Here is a 25781-nt window from a genome sequence, read left to right as displayed (position 1 = left end):
TGCTAAGTTTAATGTCAGTATTCTTTTTTTTTGACTTGGGAGTTCTCCAGTTGGATTCCCAATGAGTAACTGAGAAACAGAGAGCGACACATTCATGCAAATGATGCTGAACAATTGTCCCTAACATTAACATTTGCTAATGTCATGTACATCGATTTTTATCCTGAAATAAAACATCTAGGCATTATTTTTATTCTGTATAAATCATCACATTTAAAATGACTGAACCAGTTGTCATAACGTCTCTTGTACAAGGGATAGTTATTCTGCACTGGCAACATTTTAATATACATTTATTTTTGTTTCCTGAATGAAAAATGACTTTGACTTACGCCAGTGAAAGGGGAACAACATTCTAACCAAAGAGAAGAAGAAAGACTGAAGGAAATACTCCTCACTAATGGAATACTGGAGTGGGTTTTCCCTTTTAATTGTTGGGCTGAAAATATCGAGGGGATTTCTCCACAAAATTATACGAGTATGTCTGCGTAGAAGAGAGGTGAAAAAAAGAGTGAATGAATGCCAGTGATAGGTGCTTTTATTTATGTGTGTATTTATTTATTTTCTACAAATAAGAATAACAGCATCTTTAAAGTCAACTACTTTTAAAATTCCTGCACTGATCAGTCACCAACGTACGAGGGACCGGATGCTTGACACATACGATTAAGTCCTGAAGGGAAGTATTGGGAAATCCCTTCTGTGCTGAAGAATATAAAATGTCAGCCAGTTGCAAAGAGAAGGCAACTCCTCAGCATCACTGGGTCCTCAGCAAGTGTTTTCCAGCAGTGCAACATGCCCTCCACATTTAGTAAGTGATTTATTTGCAGCCTGCAGTGTGCACTTCCTCTGCTTCTTCCCCTTTCCATTCACTCCTTCACTCTTGCTCTTCCTCTCCGCACAGATGTCACAGCGTCGGCAGCAGTGATGCTGGCGGCCCTGCTGCTGTGCGCCCTTGGGACTCCGATTGCAAACGAGCCCGGCGACAGTCCGGCTGGAGACTCTTCGGGTGAGGAGGAGGAGGAGGAGGTGATGGTGACCTATGACCTTCTGAGCGTGAACCAAGTTTGGGACTTCATCATTGGCGCGACTGCACGCCACCAGAAGGAGGTAAGCGCAGGTTGTCTCTACGCGAATGTTTCTACAAAATGACTGTAAAGGAACCTCCACCTGGTCAGAAGGTGCACCACATCTTTATTAACTATATTATGACCTCACCTCATCCCTTATTATTTCTCTTTTATCATCCGTCCCTTCGTCAGTTTGAAGAGGAATTCCAAAACGCAGTGAAATATCATTTCCTGGACAACTACAGATTCCCGTCCCTTCCAGCAGACTGCCCTAATTCAAACTTCACCATGGTAGAACACGTCAAACCCCCCTCATCTTTGCTTTAGTGACACTTGACCAAACACTGACTTGATGGTTTTCCTCTGCTCTCTCTCTATAGGAGGCTTGTCTCCACAGGTTGGCTGAAGGCCTGAGCACCTACTTGGTTCTCTTTAAGCACGTGGAGAGCGAGTACCCCAACGGCTCCATCGTCTTGGAGGTCCGACCCCAGAGTGTGAAACTCATCAACCTCATCAAGGGAAAGGTCGGTCCTGGCGAGCACTAGCACAAAAGTGGTGTCACCAAATTCTGTAAATGAGGAATTAGTCCTTTATCAGTGAGGTACAGTGTGTGAAATGTGAAATTGGTGACGTTGCATGTTGCAGCTAAACTCATACCTCACGTCACCATCTTCAGGAGGCTACTGTGAGAGCCACTGGTGGAATCTGTACCATAGTTTGAGAACCTAGGATCTAAAACAAAGCATTGCACATAATATAGTTACTACAAGAATCTTTACATATATATAAGTAAGAATGAACCTACATTTAATGAAAGGTCTTTGTTTGAGTTCATTCACATTCCCCCCCACACACTTTTTAAAAAAAAGTCATTCTTTTCTATTTGTATTGTTGTGATGACGCAACATCTACATGTGTCACCACAGATGAGAAACCCCAAACAGGTCGCCGTCCTGACCCTGGACCAGGAGGAGCAGCTGGTGCGTGACATCTACAACCCCAGCCCTTTCCACAGAAAGATGACGGCACACAGCATCCTACGCCAGCTCCACAACTTCCTCCTCGACGGCAGAGTAGAAATTCGTAGAAGGGAAAGGAGAAGACGGCCCGGCAAGGTTATTACTCCCTCTTACAATTTCCTGCAGAGATAAAAGTAAGCTATGAAGGAATACGGGCTGATGCAGCCGCTCTAACGTTAATGTTAAGTGGCTTTAATATTGTAGGCCTGAGGGCTTGAAACAACCACTAATGTCTTATCTATTTAATATATTTATACGTGATGAAAAGTGTTATTTATTAGTCAAAGAAAAACAAATGAGTGAGATATATGTACTTGAATCATTTGGATGTTTACTCATTTCTGGATTGGGACAAATCATTAAAGCTGTTGTATTGTTAATGGTATTTTACTTTTAAGTTATTGTATCTTGTTTATATTACACATTTTTTGTGGTAGCATTTTACAGCAACATAAAATGAATCATTTGTAATAGGGAGTAATATTGTGGTAATTCAAGTAACAGCTTGGTAATAACAGTGGAAAATGAGTGTAGGAGATATTTCAGTCTTAATTCACATTTCTATTTTAAGACACAAGCTATAACCAGGATACTACTTACGAAATGACAATATTTCTGTATGACCACACCATTATCATTATTGTCAAGCTGGAAATTGCATGAGATATTACCATAAAATTACCTCCATGTTAAAAATATTATATCATGACCATGTTGTTACTGTACTTTTAATTATTACCCTTAATTTAATTTTCATGTGTGCACTCAGCCCACTGTTCACACAAGTGTTTTGATGCCAGTGATGATATTTTGTCAAAGTAGAAAACCTATAAAATAAAAATATATTTGCATTCAACAGGAAGTTGTTTTTTTGTACTTAGAATCGAACAAGCATTAACACACCACATACATACACAACAATCAAGAGTTGTTTTTGTCCAGGATTTATTTTGCCGATGTTTTAAATTAAAAAATAAAAAGAGGAGGAAAAAAAAACATGAAATAAATGGTTCATCCAAACATGGTCGTCACACGTTCACGAACAAAATAGCAACTGACGTTTACGTCTTCCGTTCGAGCCGCCAACACTCTCCATACTTCTACTGGGTATATAACGCAGTCATACACATCATAACCGTGAGGGGACATCATTTGTAGCTTATCAGACAGGAAAGTGAAAAATGACGTCCATTTTGTCCCAGACTTTCAACACAAGTGGGGTCCCATGGTCTTGATGAGGAGAGAGGATCGTCTGTGTGGAGATGTTTCTCAGCCCCATAGTAAACTAGAAGAAAAATATATAGCTTTATATAAAGACTCCAGTAGACCACAAAGACAGCCAAAAGGATCAATCAAAGACATTATACTGAAAACAAAATGCTATCTGATGTACAGCGTTAATACAGTGTCCTTCATACACACACTAGACATCTTATTTTTCAGATTAAACTTAAAATGACTGAAATAGCAACAATACATCGCCGTCCTTCCTCGTGCAATATGATAGCCAATACGCCAGGGCAACTATCAATATCTAAATGAACAAATTAAGACACTCTAAAGTAAATAGTCTGTGCCGGTTTGACTCGCCGGTCATTGCTACCTCATTTCTCCTCACGGTGGTGCTGCTCAAATGAATGCGGGAAACATAGGAGGAAGTTACCTGGCTGAGGTTACAGCAGGATAATGGTGGAGAAAGCTATATTAAAAGATGCCTCATCCACGTTTAACACATAGACTTCATGCACTTTGTTCTCTATGTTGTGAATAAACAGAGAAATCCTGCACTTTTAACTTTTCACAGATGTTTTGTTTTCTTCAGTTAGACAGATATCGTGACGTATCGCTATGTGATTGTCTTGCAATATAGTGATTATCACAGAATTGTGCCGTGCTACTGAAAACAGACGAAAAGATTCTGGAGATCCCCAGCACTATCAATTTATACACACAAACGCTGTGTCTGACAGTATTGCCTGACAGAGTATGTTTTCAGATACAGGTTGCATGGCATGCAAAAACTAAAATAATAAATAATTTGGGGTAATCTTTTTATATTTATTATTTCATACGCTTTTTTTTTACGCTTACAATACAAGAGATTCACACTGCTGCAGTCATTGAAACAATATTTAAGACAAAAACATGCAGATTCTGGGATTGGGCAAATTGTGACTGAGTTTGAGAGTGGATGGTTGTCTCTGTGTGTCCCTGTGACAGACTGGCAACCTGTCTGTGGTGTACCCCACATTTCACCGAATGTCAGCTGGAATTGGCACCAGTGACCCCTGCGACCCTCATGTGGTCATGTGGAGAATAAAGCAGTAGAAGATGAATGAATGAATGAATGAATGAATGAATGAATGAATAACAGTTAGCCATTAGCTCAGCTATTAAAACAAAATGTGAGAAGAGCATAACTCCTCACCTTAAGACTGTGGGTTCAGGCATCCCTGGATCTGCTCCACGCTTGAAACCTGTTGAAACATAAAGGATAACATGAAGCTACTGTAACCAAGTGGTGGGCATTATTTTAAAGGAAGCGAAGGGCCAAAACAACAAGTATTGTCTCTTCATATGTCTTACCATATCATATTTTTCTGAAAAATATTCAGATGTGCAATCTTGATTTGAAATGTGACATTGCGAAATAACTTTTCAATATCTGAGGCTGCGTCTCATCGTAGCTCAGATTCTAATATCACAACATTGATCGTTCACTTGAGTTGAGCAAGAGTCAAATTGAGGTGACCAGTGAGGACGTTGCGGGCTGCAAAAAACTGGTTTGCATGCCAGTTTTAGCCTGTGTGCGCTCTTAACTTTCTACAAAGCAAAAATTTTTTTTTTTTTACTAAAGTTAACAACTAAGCCTCGGTAGCATGTAGAAGAAACATCAACAGCCACAACAGCCTGGCACCTCCTGCTCATGGGATGTGTGAAAGTTGTTGTGTTGGTCACTCTGGCCCAAGCTGATCCCACAAATTTTGATGTTTGAGGTCATGTTGAGGTCAGGACTGCAGGAAGGTCATTCCATCCACTCCACTCCCTGAATTTCCCTGAGTCACTACAGTGACAGCCATTCTGCAGAGTTCATTTTAATATGACTGTGAAATAACTATCTTAAGTTGAGCTTACATTTACTGAACAGCACATCTGACAATCACACAAACAAGGAGACCGAGAGAGTGTGCGAAAGTAAGTGAAAAAAATTTCCCCCTCTTCTAGTGTCATCCAAAGTCCACAAATGAAGCAAATTAGGACGCAAGACATTCTTAAGAAAACAAATTGCACATACAAATGTCGCCTCCCAACAGGACGAAAACGGAAGAAGAGTGGCATCATCTGTGTTTCCAAGATGCTGACATCAGAGAAGATTCTCCGGCAACTCCACTGACTGACAGTCATACACTCTCAACTTCCACATGTCTACTCTCACACATGACCTGCTATTACAGTGCTTACACATACACATTTACACAGCTTTTAGGACAACATGGTGAAAAAGATACAGGAACCTGCGAATAAGATAAAATTATATTCATATCTTATTTGTATTCTCCATAAAGTATTACACGTGGGGGTGGATTCATTCAAACTACACATTTCTCACACGTATCCAGATGTGTGGAACGCCCTACTACATAACTATATATGTAAAATCAGAAAGCAAGGGTAAATGAAATACGAATACAGATAAAGCTGTACGATATTGTAGCAGGACGCTAATAGGCTAAAGCTAACTAGCTAACGTTAGCAAGTCATGTCTCCACCATCCAGCCGTCTCCCTCAACTGAAGTTCGGATACTGACCAAGGTAGAGCACGGTTGGGATGAAGCCCCATCGGATGACAAACTGGCCGCATTGGAAAAGCTGCTGCAGCCGCTGTTTGGTCTCTTTGCTCATTTTAGCCATGAGTTTGTCCTGAAGCGGAAAGGACAGCAAGGACGAGCAGCACAAGGAAATGACGTCACGTCACGGGAGGGAACTGCTTTGATAGAGGTCGCCACCTCGTGGACTGACGTGGGACTTGGTCTTCTACTTGTCTTTTAACGAAAAGACATAGAAATGTAAAGAATAGAAATGACACCATTATCTGATTTCAATTATAACACAAAATTAAAAGTCTGTATCTGTATTTTTATACAAGTTTCAATTTACTTTAACAGCAATCTCAGAATTAAACGATAAATTATTACTGATACAGATTGCTCCAATATGGCCGCTTTAGACCATTTATGATCAATGATACTGTCACCAACACATTTGTCATTTCACTGCTGAGTCATTTCAAAGAACAAACATTGTTCCCCCAAAAAGAAGAAATAAACAGCCCAAACATGACTCAGCTAAACTGCTTTTGATGATTTTATTTACTTTTTCCAATCTGTGCATTGTGAAGAATGTGATACATAGGATTTTTGAAACCGTATCCGATTATACAGTTTTATTGGAACGATACCAATTCCATTCCCAAATTGAAAGCCGGGATTAAAACGTAGTGCGGTGATACTCCCTGTCATACACAGAAAAACATGACCAGGCACACAAGTGAAATATAGAAACACTTTATTCCCAGAAGTTATAGTGGTGAGTTTATCTTCAGACAAATGAAAGGCCAATACAAACATACTTAAGAACAAGAGCTTACCCATTCACATTTTAGAAACCCACATAGAGAAACATGATGATTGTTATTGTCCCACCAAGCTATGGACACTTTGACAGCTGGAGCACAAAGCCAACAGAATACACTTTAGGTGGGGCAGCACAGGTGCCTGATTCAAGACAACAGAATGTAGCAGACGGATGGGAATTTAAACCATTTTGGTACAAGACAATATCACCACATCTTATGATGTGCTGAACAACATGGAGTGACACTGGAAACATACCACCAAAAGTACTACAAACATCTGGAATGGTGGGTAAATCTGAGAAGAGGGAAAATGCTGTGCTGCCTTGAAAGCCTTCTCATGTCAGCTCAGGAAAGGGTATGTTTACAGTTCACGGTTCACTCAAAACAGGCAGGTTGAGTTTAAGTCAGTATTTGGTTTTAATATTTCTGAATAAGTAGACAGATGTGAACGGAGCAACAACGCATTTCTCTCACACACAGACAAAAACAGGGAAACACCACAATTTTAAGAGTCAAACCTCTTGTACATCATAAGAAAATACCCAAGTTAAAAACACTCTTTCAAGTGCAAAAGTCAATACTTAACAAGTCACACTTGCTCATTGTCCCCAAAACCCCAAAATCTCCTTTTAAGTAAATCAGAAGTTGGATTTTTATTTCTGCCATCAAATGCACAGCAAATCGGGAAGGTGCGAGAACGAGTGAACGACACACATATTGCTTCTCCATAATGACAATACTGTGCAACTGTAAACATAAAAAATGATTCTTATCACACTCGTGATTATTTAGTGATCACTTTTAAGAAGCATACTGTAGCTGTAACTGTTGACAATTAGAAAAGTGAACACAGGGAGTATGGGAGCTCATTGTATTGCTATGAAAAGATCTTGATTTTTTTTTTAAAGTATTAGAAACACTTGTTTCAGATATGGGAATCATACCCTATTCACTGTATCAATCAGCAGCAGCCTTTATTCTAAAAACATACAGTATATATATATATATATATATATATACATATACATATATATACATATACATATATATATACATATATACATATACATATATATACATATATACATATATATATATACATATATATATACATACATACATATACATATATATATATATATATATAAAAACAGACTGTACAGTACACACCCTCAAGCAGACGTTCACACACTCACAAACGAGCCCTTCCACAAACCAGGGCAAAGTCACAATGGGCATAATGAAAAGCCATGCAGGGCAACAAATGCAGAATCAAATACATTATGAAAATACTTTCCCACACAGATTTTAGTCATGAGTTTACCCATTTAACAACAGGCTGCTCTGCAAGATAGTACAAGACTGTACTGGTACAACTCCACAGCAACAGTACACTACTTTTAAAAAAAAAATAATAATAATCTGTGAAGCTGGAAGAGGTATCACTGACATGCTGCCTCCATCAGACGCAGAGGAGCTGACTGTGCTGAAGAAGAGAAGAGTAGCTGATGCTCTCTGGATGGAGCAGAACAGCAGACTGGTTTACGCCACACACCATCAAACACGTCATAAATGGAGCGACAGAGGAAACAGACAAGAGTGTTTGTTCATATCATTGTTGTTCTTCTGCAATTGGCATGGCTTGGAGTTCCAGGTCACAGGTAAAGGGTCACAGGTGAGGGTTCATGTAGTAAGGAGTATCAAAGGGTTCAAAGGTCAGAGCCGAGGTGCACGCTGATGCTGGGAGAGCGCTGCGTGTGGTTTGGCGCGGGGCTCAGGTACCCTTCCTCCTGGAGGCTGCACGAGTAGAGAGCAGCTTCGCAGGTGTTGTGGTTGGTGGAGGGAGGCGCATTACTGCCAGCCACATGCTCAAAGGAGCGGGAGAAGACGGCGCTGGCGGTGCGTGTTAGGCTGGTGAGAGCTCCTGCCTTAGGCACCGACTGGCTGGAGGTGAGAGTCAGTCTCTTGACAGCGTGCTCGGTGTTCTCACTGGCAGCCCGGCCAGTTGTTAGAGGGCTCGTCTCCTTGTCTTTGCTGTTGCGCCCGCCAAGACGACACTTCTTCATGGCCTTGGCCCCCAGGTTCAACGTGGTGATGCTGTTGCTGATAGTGATCGTGGGTGGGGTCATGTCAGGCCCAACCACACCTGGCCACACCCCTTCATCCACCTCTGAAATGTCCATCAGCTCATCTGGGGAACCCAGATCCACAGCATCTGTGAGATGGACAGGTGGAGACACAACAAAACATAAAATGAAAACCAGTAGCGGTCAACAAAACCACCATCTTATCTACCATCCAGCTCATTAAAATATGAACTTAGATAATGCAAGGATAAAAGCTTAAAGATATGAATTGCCTCCAATATGTATTATATAAACCATAAAACAAATAAAAATTACAGTCTTTGTGATTTGCCAATAGTATTATTTTTACATTAAATTTAAATTTTTAAAAAGAAAATGAATATTTCAGCCCCAATCCATGGTTTAAGACAATACATTTTTTATCAATTAATGGCTGAATGGCAGACAAGCTCTGTCACTGTCCAGCAGGTGGCGCCTTCACCCCACAACTTCAACTATGAGCAATATCTTGCCACTTGAGAAAAGTCAAAGTATACAGTGAGTTCTAGCCCAGCACATGTTAGGATAACCAGCAGCACCCCAGATACAACAGTAAGAGGGGTGCATGTGTGTCCCAGAGAGAGGATGGGACAGTGCCAGAGAGCAGAAGCCTAGGAGAGACCACAAAGGGGAAGTAAATGAGGGGAGGGAAAAAAGACACAGAAATTATTTTCTTTTCACATACCCTAAAGACATACACATAAGCAGCTCTCTGATTTCTTCAAGGTGTGCATTCACACCCATCTGAGTAGCAAACCACCCCTTCTAGTTTGATCTATTAGTGTAACAGAACACCAGTCAACAGCCTGGGAACACAACGTGTGATGGATAGGCAGGTCCTTTTAACTTCTATTCACGGTTTAATTTAGCCTTCAGTTCGGAAAAGGTCAGGAGTCACTTTGATTCAAGTCTCAATTAAAGATTGTGACGGTAACATTTTAAATAATACAGGACCTGCATATCCTTCCACAGCTTCTAGCTATCAGTCAGAAGGAAGTAATCTGTCTTCAATGTGTGGAGGTGTACCGAAGGTATCAAATCTCTTAGTAACAGTGTATGAGCAAAGGCTCCTGGTACTGCAAACAGAAGAACATGAACTTTCTGATCCAAGGTCAAGAGGGCTTTTTGTGTTACCTCATCATATATATAGCAAACTGCTTTTATACCTGCCGCTTATGTCCCTTGTTTCACTGATGTTCTGCTTCTATGAGAAGAGCTTTACTTAATTATTCTCAACATAAAATCATTTCATTTTAATTGAGTGATTCAGCCAAGCACAGTTTATTATTAGGTTACTGATCTGTAATCCATTTAGGGCTTAAATAATTAATTTGGTTTCAAGGGATGTCAGCAGGAGATCTTCTTGAGAAAGCTTTAGTCACAAAGGAGAGAGTAAATGAATGAATAACATCGAGTAGAGAAATGAGAGGAGTAGTGCGATTAGACGAGGAGAGAAGGTGGTGGAGCCCAGTGCAAAAAGGTAAAGGGGGAAGGCGTCATGCAGCTTTTCAGACAACGCCCCCACACACGTTACCTAGGTTACCCCAGGAGTGGCACGGGGAAGGAGGGGCAGGGCCTTAGTACTGGCTCCTCCCAGTGGAGGCTGACCCAGAACCCTCACTCTCCACCAATCGCCTCACAGACTTCTGCCTCCTGACCTCCTGACTCCGTGCACCAGAGTCATGACCTCGGGGGTCCAGGCTGACCTCTGAGGGGGTGCCCAAAATGTCGCCATCGGGCTGGGTGCGGCCATCAGGGCGTGGCCTTAGGGAGTCTCCGTTGACCATTCTCTCGACGCTCACACCTGTCACACTTATCTCGGGGATGGCAACGCCCCCAAGCGCAGCCTCACTGTCTACACTCACCTCCTGGGACTCTGGTGGTGGGGAAGCATGGGTGGGTAATGGAACAATACATAGACAGGTATACACACAGAAACACATGTCATGCAAACATACATGAAAAAACAAAAACACAGCCATGTGCACAGGCACACACGACCACAGAAACACAACACACACACGGGTAATCAATGTAATGACAGAAAAATAAAAAGACAAAAATCATAGTAATCAGAACATAAGATGGTCAAAATACATGCTACGTGGAGATGAATGTGAAACCAGTTTCTAAAGGGAATCATATGAGACCGCCTCTCATTCCTACACAAATTATTATTTCATCTTCCCAATCATCCGCTCACGACAAATGCTTCATGAAGAAAGACGCAGCTCTGATAAGGACACCAATGAGCAGGACGCACGATGAGGAAAAATGGTAGTTAGGTTCAAAATGACACCCATGTATTAAACTAGCTGAAGGCTGCAATTTACCTGCTTATCTCTACTCAGGAAACAAAGCGGGTGGCTCTCCTATGTGAATGTAAACGTACAGGCTGTCTCTTTTTGTGTGCGCCTTGGAGGCAACAATGACGAAGTTACAAACGGCCAGTGTGTATGTATGTATAGTGCAGCTTATGTGTATGTTATACTATAAATAATCTAATTGGTCTTTGGTTTCTGGTCCTTTATTATCTCTCTTCTGTTTTTCCACAGATGCACACCCGTCGCTGCTTTGCTGCAAACTCAGGTGACTCCTGACAACTCAGATAGGAAATGATGATTTTAAATGAGTTGGAAAGCAAATCTATGGGCTTGGGAGCTGAAATATGAAAACACTTGGGCCACTGAAATGATGTGATCAAATGAAGTGATCTAAATCTCTCCCTCTCTCTTTGGCATAGATTTGTTCCCCTGTCAAACAACAATACTACTGTTATTACGCCATAAAATGAAATGTTTACAATGTTGTTCCAGTGAGCCGAGCTCCAACAGATATGTCGCTTGCTTTTCTTCTTGCGTATGTGTCTCACCGTGTCTCTTCCAGCGGTGTCCCCTGATAGAGAGGGAGGTGACGGCATTTCGGGAGATCCTGGAGGAGGTCGGTGTAATCTCCACCTGGATACTCCGTGCACCCTCCTTGTTGTTGCTCTTCAGTGCCGCACCATGCAGCGATGACCTGATGGCATTGCCCACCTGTGGGCAAGAAGAGGCACAAACGTTGTTAAAGAGGCTCATTGGCAGCTCTACATTGCAACTCACACTTTGAAAAGAGTCACAGTTTGCATAAATCCTCATTATCAAAAATTGCCCATTATGCAGCCCCTCAGCTGAAGCTGTCTCTTAAAAGCTCACGTTCTACTGACAATACAAACATCCGCAAACCTGCTGAGGGTCAGTGCATCCTCGATTTAATGGGAATAAGGGACATATTAATAAATAAACATGTCCCTAAGCTGACCTGGACTTGTGATGTTTAAGTTTATAGAACACTACGGTCGTAATAAGATTACATCATAATCACAACTGAACATTTCCTTTGTGCGGAGCTGGAACACACTGGTCTCATGAGGGTAACGTCCAAGAGTTGTGCTTAACGAGCAGCCACCTGGTGCCTTCTAAGAAAACGTACATGCTCAAAAATATACATAGGATTTAACTGAGGTTTCATGATATATTCAGCTGTAGTGTATACACAACATTTATTCACAAATCTCCTTCTTTATTTTTATAATTTTCTCCAATATAGACCACTTTTATGATTATGAATGCACAGCTCATATGTTTTCATTGTTGAGTTAGAGTAAACCTTTACTTATGTAGTAATACTCTGGTCTTAGATTCAATCCTCTACTCTGTGGGCCTCGAGGATTATGGCTTAACTGAGCGGAGTAGAAAGCATGTAAATAATCTAGTGGGATTACACCCCGCTTGTGGAGTCTGACACACACAGACACAGTCTCACACAACACACACAATACACAATAGTGTGTCGGGCCTGAATCAAACCACAGGCAGCCATGTGCATTCAAATCACATGCTCCTTCACACAAACACGCACACGTGCACACACATACACATAGTGTAAGACTGCTGCATTGGCTTCCATTCATTTGGACAGCCAAAACAAAGATTGATACCTAACTTTAACCATAAACAGTTTTGTCTAAACTATGTCTTAAACTAAAACACAATTTTAATCTTATTCCTATCCATGATAAGAACCTCAGAAATAAGGTTCTGCCTTATTAGGACCAGGCTTTGGTCTCCATAAGAACTACAGGTTTATAACAGAAATGGTCATACACAGTGTGTGAAAGAAAATAAATATTACACCCACCAGTAGAGCCTCAGGGAACAACTCTAGCTGGGCTCGATACAAAACGTCATCCAGTGCTTTGGATCCCAGTTCAACTTCCCCATTACACCTAAACGCAAACATGTAATATTGTTACAGTGCAGGTACATTTCATTTTGGAAGAACAAAACAAACACAGCCTTAAATATAGAAAACACAAATTACAGAGACTTAAAGAAAAGATAAAGTAGAACGGTCAGGTTGCATTTGCGGAAACTCACAAGGCATAGTGTATCCCTGTGATGAGCTGAACGAGGAACTCCGACGTGACCGTCAGCCGTGTGCTAATACCTTTGTATCGTCGCATCTGTTGCCTTGGATAACCACATATACAAACCCTGCAGGAGAACCAATAAAAACACAATAAAAGAAAATGTGCATCAGTGAAAACCTCTCCACAGAGCCACTTGGCTGCACCTCCATCAAGCCAATTTACTTCCCCCCTGTGGCTACAGTAAATATGAAACACAATAATGAGCAAATAAAAGCTGGTGTTAAAAAAATGTGGCCATGCATAAAGTGCTAAAGTTTTAACAAAAGACACAGGGAAGAAAAACAGGGAAGGCAATCCTAGCAGCTGCTATATACTGCACGTACTGGAAATGACAGGCAGCAAACTGTCGAGGGTAAAACATCTAATCAGATAACTTCGCTTTAGCTTTGTGCTAATCAGACAAATGGTCGTCTGCTGTTGGCAGATTACCAAAAATCACTGAGCTGTGGTGCATGTACACCACAGCTCTCTGCAGAATAGCAGTATCTTGGCTCTCACTGCCAGCAGAGTCTATAAGAGGATAAGATAAGCAAGAGCTTCCAAAACTGTGTGTAAGTCGTCTGTGTAGATCTGTTTTTTACAAATTATAAGCAACAAAGAAACGGTCACAAAGACAATACCAATACAATAAAATGTGTCTGTTCGTGTGAGCATGTCTCATGGACTAGCTTGCTGTGATAAGATGAGGCCGTGTGTTTTTATTACCTGGAGCTGAACTGGCAGAGGGACTGGAGGGAGTTGCACGTCATGTAGCTCAGGGCACCGTTGTAGCACAGTAGCAGGAAGGTCAGCACCTCAAATCTCAACAACATAAAACACACTCACACCCTTAAAATAGCACATCTCTCCACCAATCACATCACAATGTGACATACAAGTCAAAACCTTAATCAACTGCAGTGCTGCGAATATTAAAAACAAGCTACTGGAATATATTAAAAAAGGTCCAGTGTGTAAAATTTGGATATTTTAATCTGGCACAAAAATATCAACCACTTGTATGAACTGTTGTTTGTCATTACCCCAGAATAAGCCTTTTATTTTTGTATCAGGAGGCAGGTCAGCTCTACTGAGGGCGCCATTTTGGACCATCATCATTTTTAATTTTGATGCTAACTGAGGGCTACATGTCGTACAAGAGAAGGGTAAAATGACGGGATATTCAGATGCTGCATGCAACTTCATCAATAAACTCAATTTTACACACTGTACCTTTAATGATTCCTTGTGTTCAAGCTACTAAGTTGAAATTTAAGATATCTATGAAGCTATTAGCATTCTTCACAGTAACTTTTAACCCATTTATGTGAAATGTTGCTCATTTAATTTTTTAAGCTACAAAAAACCCCCGGTACAATTGTAAATCATATACAAGTTGACAGCCCAACAATGGCTTAAACTTGTCAGTGTTTTTTTTTCCCCAGACTCGACACCCTCATTCATGCGTTTCTGTTGGTGCGTTTCCTGCCAGATCGAAGCCAGTTCGCCGGTGTACAAAAATCAGACTGTTGTCAGTCTCCAAATGAGCACACAAGTCAGACAAGTTGCCACCTGCCCAGAATACTTCAAACAAGAAGACATCGCGCCTCCTGTTCATACCTGTTCTGTGCTGTGAAGGTCTCTCTCTGCAGGTGTGGCCCACTGTACACTACTCTGCTCAGCCCGTGATTGGCTAGAGCCCCTTCTGTTAGAGCGATGGAGCCGATGGCTGAGGGCTGAATGGGGAAGATTTCAGGTTTGCCATTCAAAACTTCCACAAAAGGAAACTTTTGAGCATGTTACTCACCTCGTGGTACACTGACGGTTTGGAGAGCGAAGGGACTGTAAAGGACAACACTTTACTCTGTCCATCTTTATCAACTATTTCCTGTGAAGGACAGAGACAAGAAGACAAAGAAAATGTTTCTGTGGACAGCGGGGAAAAAGAGCGATGCATGGGCTTAACTTTTCAAGCGCACTCGACTGTGATGCATTTTCCCTACTCAGTCTGTTGCATGTTGTGCCACAACGCAAGCACAAACCCCAGGGTTTTGGTGTCCCCTGTGTGCATGTTAATGTCAAATAGATTAATGGAAGACAACCACTGTGTTGACTGACAGCTGACCTTTTCTGCTATTCTGAGAGGAAGTTAGAGGACGCTGCACTTTGCTGATAAAATATCCAGAGCTAAAATGGATGAAGCCGGAACTGAAAACACTTGAATAATTACTAGTGCTGCCATCTCTTTGGAGAAAGCTCCAGGGCATTTGCAACAGCAAACCTCTCCAAATTGTTTATTTGCAAAATCATTGTGTTTCAATTCCTCAATCTCTCACTTAAATTGCCTCACTCTCTATATGAAGCCAAGAAGGAAGAAAAAACCATTTAGCAATCATTTAAAAACACATGATGGAGAAGTAGCTGTGGGTAAATCAGTCCCCTGCTTCTGAAACTGTGCAATTATACTTTCTGGGGATCAAGGACTATTTCCTGGTGTTTTTCTGACTTTGCAACATTTCATTGTTAATATCAACAGGTCTCTTTTTGTGATTACACCATCTTTATTAATATTAATTGAATTTACAGCTATTGTGACCATTGCCTCTCCTAGATTAGTTCTAGTAATCTGCTGAACTTTTTCCTAAGGATAGAGGGAGTCACTCAGTGTAGAGAGTGTAAAGAACCTTCAAGGCTCTGTTGTATAAATAAAAGTGACTTGACTTTTTCTCATAACATGTAAAAGAAAATTGTCTCTGACATGGTACTGAAAATGTCACAAACAAACAAACAAACACACACACACACCATAACCTTTTTATCCTCTTTCCTACCAGGTTGTAAATTCCCAGCAGTAGGGCCTCGATGCAGCCAGAATTGTGGGGATCTCTGGCTGCACTGACGGACAGGAGGCTCCACAGGAGCTCTGGCAGGAACTGTAGCGTGAAACGCTGCAGCTGTGGCTCACCACTCCTGTAAAATTCAAATAACTGGTGACAGACTGGCTCCAGCAACTGGGGAGGACAAAAAAAAAGAAGCAAAAACACATCACATCACTCAATAATAAAAACAAATCAATAAATAAGAGCCACAACAGTGGGCCCATTTGAAGAGCAGCAATTTTGACAGGTCACAGGAGGAAAATCACATGTTCTCATTATCAAATGAATGAGTTCCAACACTATCCTGTCTTACATAAACTGAACAGAGTGATGGGCTCAGTAACACCTGTGCTTTACCTATTAAACACTTCAAACCGGCTGCTGGGCAAATGTATATATTGATTTATAGTTCCAAAAATATTTGTGTCAAAGGCAAATCATACCACCGAAAAAATGACTCAAAACATTTGTGCAAAATTGTGAGCTCAGTTATCAACTTTAATGATTACATGAATCAAAGGATCTCAGTGTGTGTGTGTGTGTGTCTGTACATACGTCACTGTAGTTTTCTCGGATGACCTTGTAGATTGCTGGTACCAGGGAACCTTTCTCTTTCAGTGAGGCAGCGTAGGTGGACACGGCGCTGTCAGGAAGGGTCTGAAAACCACAAACAGTTTGAAACTCAAACTACTGTTTTAAGTCTAAAACAGCGGTGTAAAAAATAACCCACAGCACAAGGACTAAGGAAGAGTAATACATTTGTTTTCAACGTTCCAGGGGGCAAACTCTGTCATTAGTGTGCACTGGTTCACATTAAGTCCAGGATACACAAATTATCAGCTTGAATCGATACATCTGCATAATGTTATTAGTGATGGTGAGTGACACAGATAAACATAACACAAGAGTGAGCATTATAGCGGTGCACTGTTACTGCTGTGTGAGCGCAGGCAGACTGATCACAGGAAAAATCTTATCTGCTCCTTCTCACCACGTCTGGTGAGTGCTCATGTTTCAAGGAGAGCACATTTCTAGTTAAGAAGCTCTCAAAAGTGTTTTTTTGTGCAGAAAACATGTTGCCAATAATGAGCAGCAGCAAAGATTTGCACAATGATCAGGACCTTTTTTTTTTCTTTTTCTTCAGTAAACACACACAATGACGCAGTACCTTAAATTCTGACAGCCATTCCTCCACCACTCCTTGGTCCATAGCCAACATGTTCCCTCATCTGCAGTGGAGTCGCCTCTACCTAAGAGAGAAAAAAAAGAATCATGTATAAACACAGTCAGCAGCTCTTTGACACATACAAAATATATTTATCTCTTTCTCTCTCTCTCTCTCTCTCTCTCACACTCACTCTCTCTCACACACACACACACACACACACACCTTGAAAGCGGCTCCCTACCATGTTTGTTAGTAGCCTATAATTTCATATCATTAATAATCCACTATTGATGGTAAAGAAAAACTGGCAATGGTGAACGGCAGAGAATGTCAATGCTCCAGGCACCACTTCAGTACTCCAAAGAAGCATTAGTCTCTCCTTCCCCCCTCACTCTCCTCCTGTTTCCCTCTCATGGACACACACTTCTAAAGCAAGAACCTAACTCAACTCAGGCTGGAAAATCGAAATCACCCACAGTGAATCCTGGCCGGCTTCACAGTTGAAAAACTCAGGAGGGGGGAAAAAAAACCTGGCACAGCAGATTTTGGATGTTTATTGGTCCAGCTGTACAGTTCAGACTTTGAATAACGACAGAAAAATGTGAGGCTCTTACAGGTTTCAGCTCACATTTGATCATGCTGAAATGACTTCTCTGCTACCCCCATAGCCTGCTTTCTATTTCTGATGTCGCTCATTCCAGCGCCTTTGCTGCCTGCCTGACTCTTTCCTTTCCTATTCTAGACACTCCACTTGAATGCAGACAGCATCGCTTCCACTCATTTAAAAAATAAATAAATAAATACATTTTTCAGAGAGCGAGAGCAATGGAATTGAAACAATTGATTCTGCGAGATTCATTGTCAGCTTTCTAACCAGGCCTGTATGCAAGGATGCGGGATACGGGAACATAATCTTAAGATGTACTTTTCACAATATACATTTTAAACCAATATTTCTGTAAGGCTGGGCGATATGGCTCACGAATAATATCTCGATACTTTTAAGCTATATTTTAATATGTGAGATCGACTGGGATATAAAGCAGCACACAGGTCGTTTCTCTGGGCTGATGAAAAGTTTTCTCTTGAGGTGTATAGTAGTAGAGTGACAATACACCGTAAATACAACAAAATATATACCGTTTATGTGAATTACATGTTTAAATACAGTTATTACCTTTCATTTCAGATCATACCTGGTTTATTTCTTGCTTTTTAATTGTTAGAAACAATAAATTATATGTAATTCATACTATTTAGTATATTTCTAGTCCCATGTCACGATGTAGACGTAATATCGATATATCGCCCAGCCACACGTTCATAAGGGAGCATCATAGTTTTCTATAATACGATAATAATCATGGTAATTAGATGAGATGATTTAAAGTGGAAATGCTTTTTCTGTCATTAGCGGTGCAACATAAAAATAGCACTGATGGTCAACTTTGATTAGCATGAATGTAAATGATGAATAATCAATGATGTAATGCAGTAACGCACAGCTCCTATAAGTCATTCCTCATCCTGAAATAATTTGACAACTAATCCACAGAAATTGACAATAATCTTGATGAACGACTTATTGATTTAAGTGTGTGTTAGAGTCAATAGTTCCACTGGCAGTTCTGTACAATGCTCACTGTAAAGGAAAACACACAGTGAGTGATGAATAAAAGACCCTCAAGGATTCATACAGGGACTATAAATATCTCAACAAAGCACCAAAGTGATCCATCCAATAATTGTTTAGATAATTCAATTTTGTCCACATTAGCCTGATCACCCAACATTAACTTTCTTACAGCAGCAAGCAGAGTAAAGAGGATTCATGGTCTTTGTGCTTTTGTCTCCTTGGAATCTTCAAGGCTCTGGGAAATAACAAACAAGTGATAATATAATCAGTAATTTAATTCTGGAAAAGAGGTCACATTAACCTAATCTGTATTGTGTGACTGACGTCATCAAGGGCCAAGTCATGCAGCAGAGTGACAAGAGAGCGCGCCGTCCCTTTGCATGACTGATGAATTAAACTTTTCCACTAACAGATTGTTTTCAGTGCAGCGTATGTTGTGCCCGCAATTGGAAACTACAAGTACAAGGCTAAATTTGCTGCTGAATGCAGACACACAAGCTCTATGTTTGGTATGTCTGGTAAAAGAGCCTGAAAAAAAAAAAAGGAGGCTGGCGGAAGAAATCCTTCTATGTGCACACTTGTCATGCACAGACTGGAGCCGGATATAAGTTAATTCCAATTTCCAAACACTTCATTTGTTGGATAAGAAATGCACACATACACTGTCAGTAATAAAAAAACTTTTCCTACAAAATATAATTATTCTCTTCCCATCATCCCTGAATCCTAATGCGACTTTCACATAAAACAGCCGCTTTACTTAATATAATTTCGGTGAGTGGTCCCTACATAGAAGCCAGGTGACTATTTATGGACTGTACCAATGGCAAGAATGACGAGAGGGAGGGGAGTCAGTGACTCATGAAATAGGGAAGGATTATTAAGCAGGATAGCCTCCATTTAGACATATTACTCCCTTGTGGTGTGGTGGTATTCTGTATATTTCATGGCAGTGCGGACAACAAGGAGGACAGCTCCATCTAAAGCCATCATGTGCATTTTAATGACGGGCTCAGTGAAAAAAAAAATAAAGGCTGTAATTTGTCTGGATGAGTCAGTCTTCAAAGAGGATGGGTTCTCCTCCTACACAGTCACTTATAACCAATCAACTGTGCCCACAGTGGCGTCTGGGGTACGTCTTCTATGTCATCATCATTTGTGTCCAGAAAAAGATACCTGAAGACCAATATCACCAGCCAGCTGCCTGTGTGATAGATCTTCCTCCTACCTCAGGTACACGCAAGGACGAATCACACAGAAGCAGCTGCAGAAATCACTCTAAAATATAGTCATTTTTAAAATAGGTTAGGTAGATTTGTGTAGAGGGTGGAAAAGCACAAAGATGCAAAATCCACATGTAATCAAAATCTAACAACTACTTTCACATTGACGTTCACACTGTCATTGATGAGACGGGCGCATCTGTCATGTTGGTACAAAATAAAATACAACAAACCAAAATCGGCATTTCTCACCATTGATTGTGTGCCACATTGTTATTTTTCATAATATGCATCAAGTTGGGAATCTCTATGCACCTCAAGATCAAGTTTGGATTCAGAGGGCTATGATTTGATTATAAAATGGATGCATAAAAATTTTTCTTTGAAAAACATAGTGAATGTGATTAACTCTAATTGAATTACAAGATGTATTTGCTTCCATTTTTATAAATAAAAATGCAATATGTGCCATTTTCAGTTACAAGGGCCATAAAGCAACAGCAGACACTGCAGAATCAGAAAGATTTCTAGAACCTGTTGACACTGAATACAGAAAATTAATTGCCATGACAGTGCCTTACAGGGGCATAATTTTGTTATCGGGCAGATGATTGTCCACAGTCTACGTCTAACCAACTCGTTGTGCATGTAGACTGTATATCATTGCAGACATCAATAGAAGCAAGACAGGGCATACCAACAAATGCAGCAGCTGGTGAGTTTCTTCTGCGCTCACACAGACGGACACATACCAGAATAAACCAGTGCTAGGGATAAGTGGCTCTGCAGGCTTGACACACGCAAACTAACCAGTGAAGAGAACAAAAACGTAGACGATAAATGCAGTACAAGGAAAGGTGGGAAGTGCAGGGGGAAAAACAGAGCAGGGATCAATATCTAAATGAATAGAGGCTGAGATAAGTGGTAGAAATGGGGGATAAAATAAATTGAATGACAACCCAAGGGATGAATAACTCAGGAGAAAGAGACTGAGGGGTCAATAAATGAGGAGAGTTCAGTAGGCTTCAATCTGTTATGCCTCTGGCAACCTCCCAGGCTGCAAGAAACATTCAAATAAAATAATGAAACACACACGCACAGTGTGCTGTGTTCCAAACTATCTCAAGAAGTGGGTCTTAAAAAGGTGTTTATTAGCTTTACTGGTGCTTACTGATCTTTTTCCACTTAAGCAGTTCTGGTGCAACCCACTTCTTCTTGCCTAAGATTGATGAAAGACTTGCACCATTGTGTTGGGTGTGTGTGTATGTGTGTTGTGTATATTCAATGTGTTGCTTGACAAAAACCTGTTCCTGTGAGCTAGCAAAAATTGACAGCTCATTCTGAATTTACACCCACGCCTCTGTCCGAAACTCTCTCATTCACACACAGACAGACAGGGCTAAATGAGTGTAGATTTCCAGCAGTATGTTTGCATAATAACCGGACAGTTCTAATATAAAACACCTGAGGCAATGTTGTTAAAAAAAACTTGCAATACATCCACACACTGGGCGTCCTGCAGGCGGTGCTCAGAGGATTAAGAACATACCTGTCTGGGAAAGGTGGTGGAGTGAGAATGCATGCAACTCCAAGAGAGAATGAACTAGGGGAACACCCACACACATGTACATCCCTCCCTGTTCATTACCTCATTTCCTATTACGAACATACTTTGGAACCTTCTTTGTCAGGAAGTGAGTGGGCCAATAACAATGAAAGCTTGAATGGAGGGAAGAAAAAAGGGGAGCAAAAGACTGTGTGGTTTTAAGTGCAACAGAGCTGCTCCAGCTGCTTTTTGCCATGGTACAGGGTGCAAGCCAAACAATCCACTCGTTAGGCCATCCGTGAATAAAAGCTTTACAGAGATTAGGGGTTATTCAATACACCAAATGTGCTGAAATGAAGCTAAACTAGCCACTGAATACTCGGCTGACTCAAATCTTATGGAGTCATACCAAAACCACCAATGGTAACTGTTACACCATACAAACAAGTGTCAGCACCAGGAACTGCGGCAATATGCCTCCACCCCTGAATCTCCATAGAAACAAGATGTCAACTGTCAACAAAATCAACATGCCAAATAAAGGCAGATGCAGGTTTATAAGACAATATTTTTGAATATTGAAGTAACTAGAGTCTGACTTCCAATATTGCACCACACTTCCGGTATTAGTTTCCGTTTTATCTGTGAAAAAAAGAAACCAAACACACAAGCAAAGCACTTCCTCATTCCTCGAAGGAGGAAAAAGTTTGTATGACATTTTGCATTCACATTCCTGTCTTGTTTGCGGCCGATGATCAAAACATTCCCATTCTATTACAGCCTTTTGGTTATACCAACAATTATAGCAAACCCTAACAGCACACCTGGTACCCATTTTTCTAGAGGCCATATTATATTTTAAAGCTGCTGTGCTGCCTGCTGCTGAAAGCCATCTAGCTACAGACTGGACATGCCAAATCGGAAGTCTCACAGAAAAATAATGTCAGATGTCTACTTCTATGTTTCTGCCGGAATTAAGGTCTACATGGCCAAAGCTCAAAACCTGGCCTCAACTTCAGCAGCCCTGCTACAAGCTGTTTACACTGTCCATTCCTATGTCAATGGCATTTTGTTTGATATTCTACTTGTGTAGTTGGACTAGCTTGGCCTGTGGTTAGTACTGCAACATCACCTCCCACAGTGCTCTTCCTTTGGTTCTTCTAATAGCTTAGAGGATGGGGGGTGTTTTAGTCTTCTGTCACTATTTTCTTCGTGAATTGCACTCACATATATTTTGCACGGGACTGTCTGTAACGAAGCAGACATGACAGCAGATTCTGGTTTGTGTGTGTAAGTGGCTTTGCTACCGAAAGACATTTTGGGATAGAATCCTCTTAAAGCAGCCTGCACTCTTGTCTCCGTTGCCTCTGAGCCAGTGATGCATCTTCAACCGTCATCATGCCTTTTTCAATTCCCCGTGTTCTTGCAGCGAGAGCCTGAAGAATCCAGTGATTAATAGCACCATTACTTCAACACTTATGTCTCCCCTTTTTATCTCCATCCCGGCAATAAGGCAATATATTTACATGTCATAGCGAGACGACTCCTAATAACGATGCATCCATTTCACATTCAAACACCATGTTTGGTACAAATAATAACTTCCATTTCAAGATTTTGGTTAGGGCTACGTTCATGCTAAGTTTAGGAGTCTGCCTTTGCTGTGTATATTAACATCTGTATGTCACATATAACCTATTACATAGACATAGAATTGAAACTGCAAACATGGGGGAATCTAACTGTGATGCTGGACGACAGCAGAGCCTGTAAGACCTTCAGGGCTTCTCTGTCAAAACGCATTAAGAGACCTGCGACACTAACAGCCACAGATGCAACACATCACCAAGCCTGAGCACACTTTTTATGCATGTGTTTACTCATATCCACACCCTAATAATACCACTTTCAGAGCAGAATCCCTCAAATACAGTGTAGGTAAACTGCATGTAAGGCAGCTAATAAATCAAGATACAAACAGTTATTAGTACAATAACTATCACAACACCAAAGGTACAGCTTTTGTGAAGAACACAGCCTGTAAAACAAGTTTCAGGTTTAGCCAGTATGTCATGAGGGAGTTACTTTCATACAGCAGGAGAGCAAAGCTTCACACCTCCCCTCCCTGCTTACACAGGAAACCCCAGAACTTGCTGAGCGGTACAGAGGAAAGCTCCATCACATGATAGTATTTAGAAAAACATACACACACAAGACTATCACCTAAAGAATCTTAAAAAGTCTCTCCGCACAGACCTCCATTCTGCAGACAGACTAAACAAAGCTTCTTCTCTAACTCTTATTTTACATGACATCACTGGGTTAAATTGAAAAGAAAAAAGTAAGTATCTGATATCATCCAAAAATCTTTGAAGTCAAAGAAATGCTTCACCATCCACAGACGATCAAAGATACAAATAAAAAGGAGCAACAACATTTTATCTGTGTCCTGCTGATTATTTCTTTTTGATGGGAGCAGAACATTTGATACATTGTTTAATGATTAATTATGATTTTGTATGGCTGGATGGTATTAGTACAAACATGCAAAATGACTGTATTGGACTAATATCAGTAGACACTAGAAGATATCAGGCCTAAAAAAGTGGTAGAGAGTAGGGCGGCAATGATTTTACGACTACTAAATTAATTGTCAACTATTTTGATAATCAATTATTAAGTTTAACAGTTCTTTCAGATTTTTAGCTTCTTAAAATGTGAATATTCTGTGGTTTCATTGCTCCATTTGACAAATAAATTATTAAAACTGAAACATTTTGGTTGGGGCGAAAACAACCCATATAAGAGCATCATCATTTAAAGGTCTGGGAAACACCAATCAATAACTTCTACATTTTCTGACATTTTATGGACAGAACAAATACTCAGTTAATTAAGAAAATAATCGACAGATCCATCGATTATGAAAATTATCATTAGTTGCAGCTCTAGTAGAGAGTCATCCCTCGTTCAACTATTACCAGTTAAGACCTAACATTTACTTAGCCCGGATTTTGGGCTCCAAATCCAAAATAGATAATGTCCTACAGAGGCAACACACACTGGTGTCTAACAGGATAAATGTAGGATAAAAGTCTATCTCTGGAACAGCAGTAAAACGGTTGCGATGAAAAGCTCGTTAACAGTGTACTGGCAAGTCCTCTAGTGAATTACAAAAATGGAACTAGTTAATTGTACACAGACACTGTTAACCCTAACACTAGTTTGACTCACTGACAACTGATCACACAACCTGTGTTTGAACAACATGAAATTGTGTCTCGAAGCACTGATAGTTCAATGACAAAGGTTAGCTTTAGTTGTTAACTAGCGCCAGGGAGTGTAAAGTAATCCCCCGCCTTCTCTCACTGACTGCTGGCTGAATGACTTAAAGCTGTCACTGTGGTTGCTTCCAGATTAGCTCGTTAGCTAGCTAACCGGCTAAGGCGCGACACTAGTTAAACTGGGGAAGTCACTGTTTACTTACTGGCATGCTATCTTTCAGTTCCTCGGTATCGCTGTCTTCTATGGTTCCGACAGGACGAGGAGACAGCTATCACTTCACTTCTCTATGAATCTCCTCAATAATTCAACAACATCGGCTCCTTCCATCTTCTTTACTTTCTCCACTCAGACTACCTTAAACACGGGGAGGCCCGGCCTCCTCAGAGTGACAGAAAGTCTTAGCCTATCTGAGAGCAGTATATAAAAAGCCGACCACGCCTACATAAATCGTAACCAATCATATTAGACTGAAGTCTGCATGTTAATAATTTCCACGATCACGGTAGGCTGTCGCTGTCGTTGCTCTTTGACAGCAGAGTGAGCTACTACAATATCATATAATCACATATGATTATCATAATGGTTATTATTAATTAAAATGATGAAATCACTTTATTTCATTTATTTTGCCCATGGTAGTTTTACATTTTCCAGAATAAAAACTAGTTTAATCATTTATATGAAATCTACCTTTAATTAATTTAATCAAAATACAGTACGTCCACATTTTAATTAACTATTCA

General features: G+C 40.6%; 3 protein-coding genes across 5 annotated transcripts; 1 reads left to right on the top strand and 2 right to left on the bottom strand.

Moving 5' to 3' along the window:
* Positions 1-733: 733 nt before the first annotated feature.
* LOC122785986 (interleukin-6-like) lies at positions 734-2945 on the top strand. The gene is made up of 5 exons (XM_044051959.1): positions 734-811; positions 905-1110; positions 1263-1361; positions 1451-1594; positions 1997-2945. The coding sequence occupies exons 1-5, from the start codon at positions 796-798 to the stop codon at positions 2219-2221; spliced, it is 690 nt and encodes a 229-aa protein (XP_043907894.1). The 5' UTR covers positions 734-795; the 3' UTR covers positions 2222-2945.
* A 72-nt stretch (positions 2946-3017) lies between these two features.
* Positions 3018-6062, bottom strand: tomm7 (translocase of outer mitochondrial membrane 7 homolog (yeast)). The gene is made up of 3 exons (XM_044051960.1): positions 5899-6062; positions 4518-4566; positions 3018-3374 (listed from the first exon to the last, which is right to left on the bottom strand). The coding sequence occupies exons 1-3, from the start codon at positions 5999-6001 to the stop codon at positions 3359-3361; spliced, it is 168 nt and encodes a 55-aa protein (XP_043907895.1). The 5' UTR covers positions 6002-6062; the 3' UTR covers positions 3018-3358.
* Positions 6063-6638: 576 nt separating this feature from the next.
* Positions 6639-25409, bottom strand: fam126a (family with sequence similarity 126 member A). Of its 3 annotated transcripts, XM_044052811.1 has the most exons (12): positions 25241-25409; positions 17349-17430; positions 16736-16837; positions 16133-16312; positions 15109-15189; positions 14922-15037; positions 14028-14123; positions 13270-13386; positions 13031-13118; positions 11724-11886; positions 10386-10727; positions 8579-8940 (listed from the first exon to the last, which is right to left on the bottom strand). In XM_044052811.1, the coding sequence occupies exons 2-11, from the start codon at positions 17397-17399 to the stop codon at positions 10429-10431; spliced, it is 1293 nt and encodes a 430-aa protein (XP_043908746.1). In that variant the 5' UTR covers positions 17400-17430; positions 25241-25409; the 3' UTR covers positions 8579-8940; positions 10386-10428. The 3 variants fall into 3 exon arrangements, with proteins under 3 accessions (XP_043908744.1, XP_043908745.1, XP_043908746.1); XM_044052809.1 differs by lacking the exon at positions 10386-10727 and having other exon boundaries at positions 6639-8940; XM_044052810.1 differs by lacking the exons at positions 10386-10727; positions 25241-25409 and adding an exon at positions 21757-21811 and having other exon boundaries at positions 6639-8940.
* Between the last annotated feature and the right edge of the window lie 372 nt (positions 25410-25781).

Source organism: Solea senegalensis, linkage group LG20, assembly GCF_019176455.1.
Source record: "Solea senegalensis isolate Sse05_10M linkage group LG20, IFAPA_SoseM_1, whole genome shotgun sequence".
Taxonomy (NCBI): domain Eukaryota; kingdom Metazoa; phylum Chordata; class Actinopteri; order Pleuronectiformes; family Soleidae; genus Solea; species Solea senegalensis.
Note: the sequence above shows the minus strand (reverse complement) of the source record. Positions and strands in the feature narration are given on the sequence as shown.

What these genes read in the sequence shown, in the direction of transcription:
- LOC122785986 (XM_044051959.1), top strand. An exon ending in CTAATTCAAACTTCACCATG is followed by an intron (nt 1,362 to 1,450) that starts GTAGAACACGTC and finishes CTCTCTCTATAG; the next exon opens with GAGGCTTGTCTCCACAGGTT. An exon ending in TCAACCTCATCAAGGGAAAG is followed by an intron (nt 1,595 to 1,996) that starts GTCGGTCCTGGC and finishes GTGTCACCACAG; the next exon opens with ATGAGAAACCCCAAACAGGT.
- tomm7 (XM_044051960.1), bottom strand. Translation starts at nt 6,001, where the DNA reads ATGGCTAAAATGAGCAAAGAGACCAAACAGCGGCTGCAGCAGCTTTTC. An exon ending in CCCAACCGTGCTCTACCTTG is followed by an intron (nt 4,567 to 5,898) that starts GTCAGTATCCGA and finishes ATGTTTCAACAG; the next exon opens with GTTTCAAGCGTGGAGCAGAT.
- fam126a (XM_044052809.1), bottom strand. Translation starts at nt 17,399, where the DNA reads ATGTTGGCTATGGACCAAGGAGTGGTGGAGGAATGGCTGTCAGAATTT. An exon ending in TCCGAGAAAACTACAGTGAC is followed by an intron (nt 16,313 to 16,735) that starts GTATGTACAGAC and finishes TGTCCTCCCCAG; the next exon opens with TTGCTGGAGCCAGTCTGTCA. An exon ending in TGTTCCCTGAGGCTCTACTG is followed by an intron (nt 11,887 to 13,030) that starts GTGGGTGTAATA and finishes TCTTGCCCACAG; the next exon opens with GTGGGCAATGCCATCAGGTC.